This window comes from Ranitomeya variabilis, chromosome 2 (assembly GCF_051348905.1).
Source record: "Ranitomeya variabilis isolate aRanVar5 chromosome 2, aRanVar5.hap1, whole genome shotgun sequence".
Lineage (NCBI taxonomy): Eukaryota > Metazoa > Chordata > Amphibia > Anura > Dendrobatidae > Ranitomeya > Ranitomeya variabilis.
In genome coordinates, this window is record NC_135233.1 from 331,675,977 (window position 1) to 331,689,132 (window position 13,156).

The window sequence follows — 13,156 nt, forward strand, 5'->3', positions numbered from 1 at the left end:
GGGACATTAATCATTTCATTATTTCTATTGATGTTAGGGGGCTGTCTGGAATTGCCTTCTCCTTTATAAAAATGTTGCCAATGCCACTTCTAGGGGCTTATCGACAAAGAACATGCCACCCCACCAATATGTGGATTCTTTGATCGTAAAACTGTAAAACTTTATGCTCGACACCTAAAGCTGAGGAACCAGAAGATTATGGATGCTCACCTTAAGGTGTTGTGCATCTGTATAAGCACAACACTGTCAAAGGTTATCTGATGCCAAGGAGGTGCTAGAGTCCTCCTGCTGCTGGTACGAACCTCGCTGGTGATTGTAAAGATGTTTGTGGTTTACGAGTAGGGATTCTCACTGGAATAAAAAAGTTTTAAACAATGGATGCTTTGTCATCTTTTACACCTGTCTAAAAATGATAACACATTGAAATATAACTGCCCTATCTTTGTCCTCACCCAGCATCTACTACTGAAGGGAGAGTCTGGGGTCATCAAACACATTAGATTTTTTGTATTGAAGTCATTTTCTTGTATATTTGAAGAAGGGTCCACCACATCCAAAAATGTGCCATTTCTTTTAAGAGAAGAAGAAAATATTAGAAAGTATCTCTGTCTTTGGAAACTGTTTATTCCTGTGATGGTTGCACCGGAAAAGTACCAGATTTTGACTTCTGGATTAGGATCTCTTTTCACAAACATTTTTGGCCATGACACTTTGACTGTAAGTGATATCCTAGTTCTTCACATACCGTATAATACAATTTCAGCTACTTACTTTACCCATAGCCTTAAAATTACAACACTCAAAGGGCTTTAAGCTCCCAATATTATAAATGTATAGTTTGGGAGTAAAGCTCATGCTCCTCCTGCAGGAGCAAGTCTTGTCTGTGTCTGTAGCAGTGAATATATGGCACACAAAATGTGGTGTTCAAGTAAGGGTAAGGTTGCGCATTGCAAGTTTAAGGGGTTATCCCTCTTATCTTTCCCTAGTGGCAGTGTTTCCCTTTCCATCCGTCTCGCCACATGCCGTCTAGCTCCTTGGTGGAACCATCTGGCTCCTTGGTTGAGGGAGGGAGCTCAGAGTTGCATAGGACAAGTTTAAGGGGTTACCCCTCTTATCTTTCCCTAGTGGCAGTGTTCCTCTTTCCATCCGTCTCGCCATGCTCTGTCTGGCTCTATGGTGGGGCCGTCTGGCTTCTTGGTGGAGGGAGGGAGCTCAGAGTTGCATAGGGCAAGTTTAAGGGCTTACCCTCTGTGGTGTAGTGACCAATGTTACAGCCAGGGGGTGCTGTATGTGCGCTGCAAGATGCACTTGGAGGCATAATTCTGATTAGACAAAGTCCAGCAGTGTTCTGAATGGCCGATATGTGTCGCAGAGGGAGTCTGCGTGGTAAGTCTGATGCAATGTTGTTGCTCGGGGACCTGTAGTCCCTCAAGAGTTTGTATAGTTGTAAGGGAGACTTACTAGGCTAGTTGTGTGAGATGGGCGGGACAAACTAGCCACACATCCACACTCCCACCTGTGGGAGTGGTTAGTACTATATAATGTGACTGAGGGCTGGTCACATGGTCTTGGAGTGTGGACCTCAATGGTCTATGCCGGAAGGTCCTGGAAGCCTGTGTTGGAAGTCCTGGAGAATAGGATTCCTGAAGAGAACATGGCAGGGCTCTGGACCTAGCACATGCCAGTGTGTGGAACGGATGGAGATCCATGTTGTACTGACTGGGGTCAGAGTGAGAAACGTCTGAAGGATACCTCTGTGGAGGAGAGGTATCCGAGAAACCTGTGCGGCATCAACAGGTAACTGAAAGGGATCTGCGTTATGCTAACCGGGGTTAGAAGAGAGAGACATTGTGTATTGGGCACCTCTGAGGCCAAGAGGTGTCCAGGAACCCGTGAAGGTTGCCAACGGGTAACGGTCTGAAAACCGTGTGTTATGCTGACCGGGGTCTGAAACGAACTGTGGTGAAGTTGAATATGTCCAGATGGTGTTCAAACTGTTACTAAGTTCCTGAGGATGTGATTTATGTTGTGCGAAATAAACCTAAATGACTCTGTTTTATAAGAAAACCGTGCCTGAATGCATTAATCCCGTGCCAAGCGAGTGTCCCCCAAGACACGTAGTAGGCGCTATGCTACACCTCTTATCATTCCCTAGTGGCAGTACTCCCCTTTCCATCCATCTTGACATGAGCCGTCTGACTCCTTGGTGGAGTGTCAGAAGCATTGGAATTGTTGATGCTTCAGTAGGATCTGGCAATCACTTAATCACTGGGTTTCTGCTGGAATATAAAAAAACAACAACACATATTAGATATTTACACAAGCGTAATACCCTGGAGAATTAATTCAACAGTTTATATGGTGTGAAACATGAACAGTAAAAAATATAATAAAAAAAGTCAAAAATTGCTTTTTTCTATATTTTCATTGCCAAAAACAATAGTTACATAAATTACACATGCGAATTGCCTCTTCAGAGAAAAAGAGGACTTGAAATCTATAGCGCCACCTGTTGGAAGTAGCGATCCTATAAGTCACAATCAACCCTGTAATGAGTCTTGCAATATGACTTAGGATAAAAAGCCAAATCAGTATCTCAATTCGCAGACACGGTGTTTCGGGCTGTTGGCCCTCGTCAGTGCGAAACATGAGAATGATTTATTTAGGTGAGAGGCTCTGGACTGAGGTCTACGGGGTAAGGTTTCTCCTTGTGGAGAGTGACATACCAGCTCTGACTTTTCAAGGTGAGGAGGCTTATTTGCCAAGCAATGCTCCTCTGGGAAATTTAATATGCAAATTGCCTCTTCAGAGAAAAAGAATTTAACCCCTTGTACGTGCTGGTACAGCCAATGTCTGGCGTCTCTCTTCAGCAGAGAAGCTGAGGTCACATTTTTCCTTGCAGATGATGGCTATGTTGTGTACAGTGCCCTGGTGAAGTTCAGCCTGTGGCTGGTCTTCATAGGAGATCATGTTTTTTGTATGTACACAGTATAAGTGATTACATGATAGCTGCTTCTATTCCCTAATGGGACTAAAGAGTACAGTAAAAATAAAGAAACAATTTTTAAATGTTATTTCCCCTATTAAAAATAAACAAGCAGCAGAAATGCATGTAGCATTTTTTTGGTTACCGCAATACCCCAAAATATTATCAATAAAAATTTCACCGTCCCACACAAAAAAGAAGCCCTCACAACTCTATCAGCCAAAAAGTGAAAATGTGACAACTTTAGGACATTTTACCAGTTTGTTTCCACCAACTTCATACAATAAAGAGATTTTAAGGGCAACAGGCAAAAATGCAGTAATATATTCATTGCAGGCCAGCTTCTTCCTGACGTAGTGCTATCCAATCTATCAGAGGATTGTAATTTGCACAATTTTCCAATATGTTCTCCACACTAGGTTGACGTTGGACCTTTACTTTTAGTTCAATGTAGCAGTTCATGGAAATGTAAATATTGAAACAAATAACCTGATACAATTTACACTGATATATTTACAAACTGTGCAAAACAAAAAAGTGCACCCGTATTTCCCATTCTGTGTATGTTCCTGTATGTTTCCCTCCTATACATGTACATTCACTCTGCCCTCTAATTTGATGTGAGCAGAATCCAGCCAGATGTTATTTTCCAGTAAATTAAATTTCCTATTGGCAAATGCTTTTCCTCAGCAAGGTCCAAGGGAAATAGGCTGGCATTTGCAGAATTTCAGTCAGGCATATCTGCTACAATGTTCGCTTAACAAACTTTATTAGGAACTTAAAGCTTTTCACCCTCAGGCTCTTTTTTCATAGCCAAAAAAGATCACAGCTTCCAAATTTAAATGTCCATAAATTATAATCTGTCTGCGTAGTGTTTTTTTTTTTTTTTTACTGACTTTATAAATAAAATGAGGCTTTTGATGTATGTTTTTTTTTCCTAGAAATGTGAATTATCAAGTTAAATGACTGGAAACATTGTAGTAAAATCAGGAAAAAGAGCAAATGTGCAGGCTATGGCTACTATTAAAGAGTCATTAAATGTTTATAGAACTTGAAGTAGGTAAGATTTTTAATAAAAAAGGAATTTTTGATCATTTTTAACATCAATTTTTGTCAAATTGATCATATAACATTCATCTGAACAGTCACCCATGAATGAACACCCATCCTGGCTTTCATCTAACCCTTGCATCCTGATCCCTGTAGAATCATAAGAAATAACATTGTAACAAATGGAAGCGGAAGAGGCACGGGTGATGAAGTTCACATTCGTCTTTTATTTTTTGAGTGGAACCTCGGGACCTCGGTTCGGGGGCTTTGAAGGGGGCTTAATTAGTGAGCCCCAGGTATCCGTAGTAAGATCTCTCGAACAGGACCAGAATGGAATACCTGGGGGACACAGGTGCTACCTCCAGTTAGACCCCGGACACGTGTCAGCTGTCCCAGGGGGACAAACGGATAAACAGATATAACAGATATGATGGAGCTGACCGGCGGACACCGGGTATGAGATATGAAGCTGGCTCTGGCGAGGGAAGTCAGATTCCAGGTAGATGGGAGGAATCTGGCTCCAGCACCTTTAGTAGTCCAGGGGTTCGGATGGTGAGTGGTGGAACGGGATGACACTTGAGTATAAAGGTACAGGTGTCGTCTTAGGATAGCCGAACCACTGGTCACTGATATTTTGCGGAAACAAACAGTATAAGTAGAGTGCAAAACGGAATGCTATAACAGTCAGACAGAACAGGAATAGAATCGGAAATAGCAAGAGTAGATACTCCTTGCTCCGGCATCCTCCCTATGACGGAGGGGCCAGATGTAGCAATAAGTACGCTGCCATTGGTTAATTGGAATTTTCAAAAAATGTGCACTGTCCCTTTAAGAGACTGAAGATAAGCGCGCGCGTCCTAAGCACTCTCCCTGGAGGCCTGCTGGCTGCGTGCCAGGAAGTGGGGGGAGAGAGAAGCAGCAACAGGACCCCAAGAAACAGACAGAGAGCAAGGATCCAGACGGACCTTGCAGTGATACAGGGACAGGCACGGGTGCAGGAGCAGGTGAGGTCCTCGGAGGGTCATTCCATATCAAGTGATCCAAATATGAATATTTTTTTTTACCTGACGTCTTTAGATTTTTTTTATTTTTTGTTTTTTTGAAGTAGAACTTTAGTTAATTACAAATTAAAAGTTTAGAATTTTTTCCTTCATCAGTTAATTTTTTACAGATTTTTAAAGTTTTAAAAAAGCGCTGATTTTGGCCTGGTATGGCTTTACTTTTTGTATCATATCTCGGGCTAGAATTAAGATATAGAGGTGGGAGAGGCATCATTTTTCTCAGAACGGTACCGGCTTTCATTTGATATGTCACAAGACTATGTTTCTTTATATTTTGTTTTGGTGAAATCAAATTAAACATTTTGATGCGCAATTCTGAAAAAAACGTATGTTTTAAAATTGTGAAAACATGCATGTGTGTTACTTGTGTCCTTATTTATATTTGTACAGGGATTCAACTTGGGACCTATCACATTTGTATTTTTTTTTAAGCCTTGAATCATCTGATTTTATGTTTGTGTGAGTTTCTTCCCTTTTTCTTTTCAAATTACAACTTATTGCATTCAACATTTATATGTAACAATAAAGAAACACAAAAAACAAATACCAAAGTGCCAGAATAAATACATCTTAATCATCATAACACAACTTGCTCAGCATTTTCAACCTGAATGCATTGAACAAGCCAAAAGAAAGAACGTGATCATATCCTCAAGTGTGGTTTTCTAAATACAGTCTCGGCCTATTTTATATGTTAAAAACAAGATTAAAAGAACCAATATTTTTACCACCTATTTATACATGGAACAATTTTTTTTCTACTATATCACTAAACATGTAATTTCTGAAGTGTTTAAGAAGAATAGTCCAGTAGTTAAATCCTCGTACTATAAAATATGAACTAATCAAACAATTAATAGTAGGTTTTTACACTGGCCTGTTATCATCAATGTGTCCCTTTTAGTGGGTGAAATGTCATCTTGCCCATAAGCGCTCACTAGCAATGGCCGTTTCCATCTGTGTCAGAGTATGTGCGGCTGTCATGGTGCTCGGCTTCACCTGAATTAATACCTGATTTGTGTAACTTTTACAATGTCTGGTTTTCTTGGATACACAAAGGACGATGCTGGACAAGAAGGTGCAGAAAAGTCACTTCTACGTCTTCATTTTCACAATCTTTGGAGAGTCCAGTAGCCGTCAGCGCCGATCATATTCACAGGTCACATCACCAGTTCTGTCATCCATTGCCGATCTTGTGCCGCCTTCTACCACGTCATGGACCTCTCTGTCTATTTCTACTACATGTGATGACAGTCCGGTATTGCTGAGTCCCTGTGATGGGTTCTGCTTCCTGTAACCGATGTTTTCACAAACTCTCCTCCTCCTCTTCGTAGTCCTGGTTTGTACAATACATGAACTGGATGTTAAGAATATTTTTCTCCCTCCATTTGAGGAGTTTCCTGGGTGATAAGATTTGGTGTGAATACGGCCTCTGGAGGCCCGAGCTGCCGGCCTGTCATCTGCTCTGTAGTCACCGTCTACCCCTGGTCATTCTCAGCCCTAACAAAGCTTCTCCTCTGTCCTCTCCTGGTTCTAAGCTCTAACATAATAAAATAATACAGGAATATCTAGCAATCATGGATTATTTGGTAAATATAGACCCCACACTGTTAGACCACAGGCTGAACAGATCTGAGATCAAGATTTTTGAACTGACACTGTAATAGTTTTATTTTTTAAAATATGATCCCATCACGATCCCAGCTTGTATTTTGGTGCAGAAGTGGCTAGGAGCATAACAGGCACATGTGCAGTTTTTGAAATTTTTAAATTAAACGTTTTTTTCGGAAATGCGTTTTAAAGTTTTGTGCTTGCATTCGCATAGGTAAAATATTATTAAAGATACTCTTGTGACATATCTGGTGAAAGCCTGTACAGTTCTGAGTAGAATGGTGTTTATTTTGTTTCTCTATCTCTTTTCTAGCCTGAGTTATGGGGAGAAATGTAAAGGCAGGCAACACCGAAATTCGCACTTTTTCTGAACTTTGAAAATCAATAAAAAATAAAAAAAAAAATCTAGAATTTTTTTTTCTTCACATTTTGCATTCTCTGACACACTATTACCAAATAACAAAATCTCAAAAGAATTAAAAATATAGTGGTAAAAATCATTGGTTCACTTGACATGGAATGACCCGGGACCAGAACTGGGGGCAGCGCCAGAACTGGGTGCAGGGCCAGAACCGGGTGTAACAAACATCTCTTTAGTATTCAAGTAATTGTGTTTTATATCCTCATGTCCTTTATTGCTGTTTTTACTTATTTTTCAGTTAATTTTCACTCTATGCAGTTTATAAAAATATTTCCATAGCTACACGTAAAAATGTCAGGAAGCTGTGGTTGAGATATATATATATATATATATATATATATATATATATATATATATATATATATATATATGTGTGTTTAGTGTCTAGGATCACAAAGTACCAGAAAATATTAATCCTATTTATTATGATTTGAACTGAACAATGTACCATTTACCATTTACAGGGCATCTGCACCATGAAATTGTGCCTATATAAGGTGAATATCACACTAGAATAATGTAGCTGCGCTTACAGAAATTTTTGAACGTAAAAGAAGCATTAATACAAGCTGACATTCCCAACAATGACTTAACACTAGGACTACTGGACTCGTGACCCCGCCTAGAACTACTGAAAGGAGTCATTTTGACTCCTTGCTTGTTTTCGTTTATTTTTAGAGTTTCATTTGTGGTTATTTATTAATAATTATATTTTTTGTAATTTATTATTATTGTGAGATCCAACAGTAATGCTTTTGATTGTTTTTTTTCTGCTTTTCTTATTTTTCTACAGAAAATAACAATAATTATAATAGACGTTTTTCAAACATTTTTTTTTATTCAAGTGCACACATATAAACAACAACTGAAGAACAAAAAGCAGAGAAAATGTAGGTGGAGGAGCATAAAAATGAAAATATGGCGCAGAATTCACCTTCTAAACATTTGGTGTTTCGCATTTTAGGCATTGCCTTTGATTTATGGCAGTACATTGCCCACACAAAGACTTACCACAAGTCTTACAATTGCCGACAGATCTATTTTTCTTGCACTTTTCTTTGATCTGGCAAAATTTTGTTTGAACCATCACTTCTGAACATGTAGAAACTTGGGACGTGGAACCCTTTTCCCTATCTGTGACATAAGGACCACTCAACTCTCTCACAAGCGTTTGCAAAAATGCCTTGCGTGACATTTTTTGGTGGGTAATCTCCTTGAATATTATACATGCATTTATACCCGCAAAGTCTAAGGCATTTTCAAATGCATGAACAGGCCATCTCCTTGTGGATGTTCGTGTGGTATATTTTCGTGCCATCTGATCCACTACATCTACTCCATATTTTGTTTCATTGTAAAACTTTACCGTTTCTGGAGTTTTTTTAGCGGAATCAGACGCAACAACAACATCTGGATGGACGGAACTCAAAATGACAACATTTTTGTTGGGCTTTCCTTGATATACTGTAAGTGTAAAATTGTCTTCATTTCTAAACACTTTAGTGTTGTACAATTCCTCTTTCATGGATTTTATTTCTTTAGGCACTTCTCGCCTTATCTTATTCAGTGTTCCCACGATGGTTGTTCCTTTGCTTTTTAGCTGTTTAGCTAATTTTACTGAAGTAAAATAATTATCGGTTGTAACATTGCGACCTTTTTTCAAAAACGGGTCCAATAACTTCATTACTACATGGTCAGCTAAACGGTCCTCAGGACCGCGTGTGTCATCTTTGCCTAGATAAGGGAAGCCATTTGCCAGATATTTGCTCTCCTTATCAACAGCTAGCCAATATTTGTGGCCATATTTATCTGGTTTGGATGTACTGCGTGAATGGACACCTAGTTTTGCTTGGGAAAAGTTGCTCATCCACCGTTATGTATGGGCCAGGTTTGTAACACGCAATACAATTTGCAATAAACCTGTCCCACACAGTAGAAAATAGAGCAAACTTGTCCGTTTGCAGTCTCTCCGATTGAGTAGATTTCTCATCAAATCTGAGAAACCTCATAATTTCAACAAAGCGGTCCCTAGACATTGTCGCTTTGCAAAACGGTATTCCCCAGTCATTACACCAAATACTGCTAATCGAGTGACGGTTCGTGCCAGATATTCCACGAGCATAGAATATCGCAATGAATGCATCTAGCTCCTCATCAGATAGAGTAAACTGTAAATTATTGTTCCTGCATGCTTCTGCAAGCGTACAGTTCTTTATATGTGTCAATATATATGAATAAAAAAATAAACGCCATGCGCTCAAAGGACTATCGATAATGATATTTCTTCTGGCGTATCCTGTAGGGCCAGGTGCTTCTCGAAGAATATTTTGGCTGTCACGCCTACCAGGCAAGTGTTGTCCAATTTCAACAGGTTTCCATTGAATACCATCCGCTGAAACTAGTTTTCCTTCAGATTCGCCTTCTCTGGTGTTTGTTGTTGCATTACCTTCGCCGCCATCGTTATCTGTTGTTCTTTCATTTCTGGGACGTTTTGCTGATTTTTTCTGTCCACGACCAGGAGGATGGTCACGAGGCAACATAACTGCATGAGCCCGATCCCCAGTTGATGTGCTTGGAATATCTGGAAAAAAGTTGAATATTTAGAATTTTTGTTTTGTAAGGGTCCGTGCACACTGGCTGGATTAGCGGCGGAATATCCGACCGGATATTCTCACCACAATCCGGCCCGTACCTGCCCGCTCAGGTACAGAGCGGAGTTTCATACCTGAAGCTCCGCTCCGAACCCCGGGCTGGAGCCGCTGTCTGGGACGGAGCCGTGCTCGCGCGTAAGCAAGCGCTGCTCTGTCCCTGACAGCGGCTCCAACCCGGGGTTCGGAGCGGAGCTTCAGGCATGAGCGGGCAGGTACGGCCTGTATTGCGGTAAGAATATCCAGATGGCTATTCAGCCAGAATTCTGCTAGTGTGCACAGGCCCTAACTCAGTGTGTGGAAGAATAAATAAATACACATAACTACTTACCTTCTGGATTTGTTCCTTCTGAGTCTTCAGATTCACTTGATATGTTCTGAGGAATGAAATCTTCATCACTGTCAGAATCAAATACATGTTCCTGCAATTCGGATTCCGATTCATCCTCCGGTATGGATTGCAAAGTAGCCAGAATATCCTGAGGCTTTATCAAACATCTTCTCTCCATATTCCTCACAAATTCCATAATTCTATATAGTTCCCTGCTGAAAAATAGAAATGAAATGAAAACTAAAAGAAATAATAACTGTTCTGCCACCTTCAAAAGTAGGTGGGCTGAATCAGTTGACAGACAGCTAAACTATTTCATAACAATTCATACCTGTATGAGTCTTCAGAGCTCGTATGTCTGCGTCTGTTCTCTTTGTCTCTTCAGCTGAACTGAAAGTAAAGTTACTATCCAGAATACTGTCTCCTGCTAGGACCTTAGAAAAACACCACCCTTCATTAGCATAAGATAAGAGCCTAGAGTAAACAAGCTATTTTGTTCAGCATTACACAGTAAGGGCCCCTTCACACTGGTCGATTCTGCTACGATTACGACGCATTTGCGTCATATTCGACATCGCAGTACGAGCTCGTAGCCAGCGGTCACACTCTACGATGTTAACGCTTTTTCTGACGTAGTTGCGATGTGAACGTCACGCGTCGCAATCGTACGCTACCCTTCACACCGCCATAGTCCTACGACTCCGAGCGTGACGTATTACCAGCATGGGCGTGCTAAAACGTCACGCCCAATCAGGAGACAGGTATGCGGAAGCCCAACCCACGTAGTCGCATTACGAGCTCGTATGACCGCCGTCACATACTACGATTTCGACCGCCACAGCGAGACATTTACGACGAAAGAAAGTTCTGTTCTTTCTTTCACATCGTACGATGCTGGGCTGCGTCGCAAATCGTAACGCCATGTCACACTTTGCAACCTCGGAACGAGGACGGATAAACGTCACAAATCGAACGCTCGTTCAGACTTTGATTGCACAGTGTGAAGGGGCCCTAATACAAGCAGGTAAAACACAAGGAAAATGTGAAAAGTTGACATGTAAATTGAACTACATCTATATGAACATCAGGGTAAATAAGACAGAGTGAAAAAATTATGCACAAAACTTTATAGCAACATTTAGTGACAAAAGGACCTCAAAATATAGTAGGGAGTCAAAATGACTCCCTTCAGTAGTTCTTGGTAAATTTTGAAAAAAACGCGCAAATTTTTTACCAAAATTATTTATTCTCACAAAATCTTTTTTCACATCATATTTGAGGAAAAGTCACCGAGTTTCAAGCCGGAATTCAGAAAAATGTAGTCACAGAAGAGAAATAAAAAACGAAAGGAGTCAAAATGACTCCATCAGTAGTTCTAGTGTTAAAGGAGTATTCCCATGTTATTAAATTAATTGTTAGCTTGAAAATAAGTCTTGTAATTGTCTTGGTTTTCTATCTTTTTCTATTCTCCTTCTGTGAGAGCTTTTATCTTACATAGTATACAGCTGGTTTCCAAGGTGCTCGGCCACCAGGATCTGGCTATGTGTGCAAAGTAGTTGCATTCCAGGAGATACGTTAAAGGGGAACCTGTCGTATCAAAAAACGCTATTAACCTGCCAATATGTGGTTAATCTTAAGGTTAATAGTATTCTAAAGCTGTGCTGCCGCCGCACTGAAAGCTCAACATCCGTGAGAAAAGGAACTTTATTCCTCCTGACAGCCTCTAGCTTTTAGTCATAGAATTGCGGCAGCAGCAGCTTCAGTGTCTGTTCAGTACACATTGACCGGTTGCTGTAACCACAACCCGGCACTGACTGACAGCTTGTGCTTAGTGTTTAGCCAGCATTAGAACTGTAACACTGGTATACCTGCACGCTGCTTCCCCCTCTCCCTGGCAGTGTTGCCAACATATTCACCGCAGCGTCTTCTGTTTTGGGTCTTGCTGCGCCTCCTATATCCCAGGGCCTGCGCACGCTGTGCAGGTGTCCTGCCTGCATAATTAGGGCGTTCGCACTCCCTGTCTCTTTTAGTGACAGTGCTCACGCACTTGATATGTCCTCAGCCAATAGCTCTTAGTATCTAAGGCACCTTCACCTTTTGGAAGGTGCCTGAACGACATTAGTGTTTTAATATTTCCCCTACATGTCCATGTTTTTATACAGAGGTCACCTTTCTCAGCTCCTGACAGCCCTCTTATCAGTCCTGTATAATCATTAACCCGTACTTATCATCTGCGGTATGCAACATCAGCCACTTTCAGAGCAGTTTTTCTAATCACTGCTCTTACTTTCCAGAGCCCTATGCTTGTAAAAATATCCTCTTATCGCTATATATGCAAATATAGTGATAAGTGTGTAGACTAACAACAAACACTGACAGACTTTAAAGGCCCCGTCTCACATAGCGATTTACCAACGATCACGACCAGCGATACGACCTGGCTGTGATCGTTGGTAAGTCGCTGTGTGGTCGCTGGGGAGCTGTCACACAGACAGCTCTCTCCAGCGACCAACGATCAGGGGAACGACTTCGGCATCGTTGAAACTGTCTTCAACGATGCCGAAGTCCCCCTGCAGCACCCGGGTAACCAGGGTAAACATCGGGTTACTAAGCGCAGGGCCGCGCTTAGTAACCCGATGTTTACCCTGGTTACCAAAAAAACAAACACTACATACTCACTATCTGATGTCCGTCAGGTCCCTTGCCGTCTGCTTCCTGCTCTGACTGAGCCGCCGTACAGTGAGAGCAGAGCGCAGCAGTGACGTTTTTTTTTACATTTACGCTGGTAACCAGGGTAAACATCGGGTTACTAAGCGCGGCCCTGCGCTTAGTAACCCGATGTTTACCCTGGTTACCAGTGAAGACATCACTGGATCGGTGTCACACACACCGATTCAGCGATGTCAGCGGGACCTCAACGACCAAAAAAAGGTCCAGGCCATTCCGACACGACCAGCGATCTCGCAGCAGGGGCCTGATCGCTGGTACGTGTCACACATAGCGAGATCGCTACTGAGGTCGCTGTTGCGTCACAAAACTTGTGACTCA

General features: G+C 41.3%; 2 protein-coding genes across 2 annotated transcripts in view; one reads left to right on the forward strand and one right to left on the reverse strand.

The window, feature by feature from the left end:
• Positions 1 to 13,156, forward strand: part of GPC3 (glypican 3) — a 726,510-nt gene that overhangs the window by 125,359 nt on the left and 587,995 nt on the right. The window lies entirely within an intron of this gene.
• On the reverse strand, positions 247 to 10,613 carry LOC143808941 (uncharacterized). The gene is made up of 5 exons (XM_077292119.1): positions 10,440 to 10,613; positions 10,109 to 10,323; positions 9,134 to 9,710; positions 453 to 570; positions 247 to 306 (listed from the first exon to the last, which is right to left on the reverse strand). Exons 2-5 carry the CDS (start codon positions 10,302 to 10,304, stop codon positions 247 to 249), a joined length of 951 nt encoding a protein of 316 aa, XP_077148234.1. The 5' UTR covers positions 10,305 to 10,323; positions 10,440 to 10,613.

Bases quoted from the DNA above. Each gene is read 5' to 3' on its own strand.
- LOC143808941 (XM_077292119.1), bottom strand. From the start codon at position 10,304: ATGGAATTTGTGAGGAATATGGAGAGAAGATGTTTGATAAAGCCTCAG. The intron at 9,711-10,108 runs GTAAGTAGTTAT...ACTTTTTTCCAG, and splicing joins AGAAGGAACAAATCCAGAAG to ATATTCCAAGCACATCAACT. The intron at 307-452 runs GTGAGGACAAAG...TACAATCACCAG, and splicing joins CCTTCAGTAGTAGATGCTGG to CGAGGTTCGTACCAGCAGCA.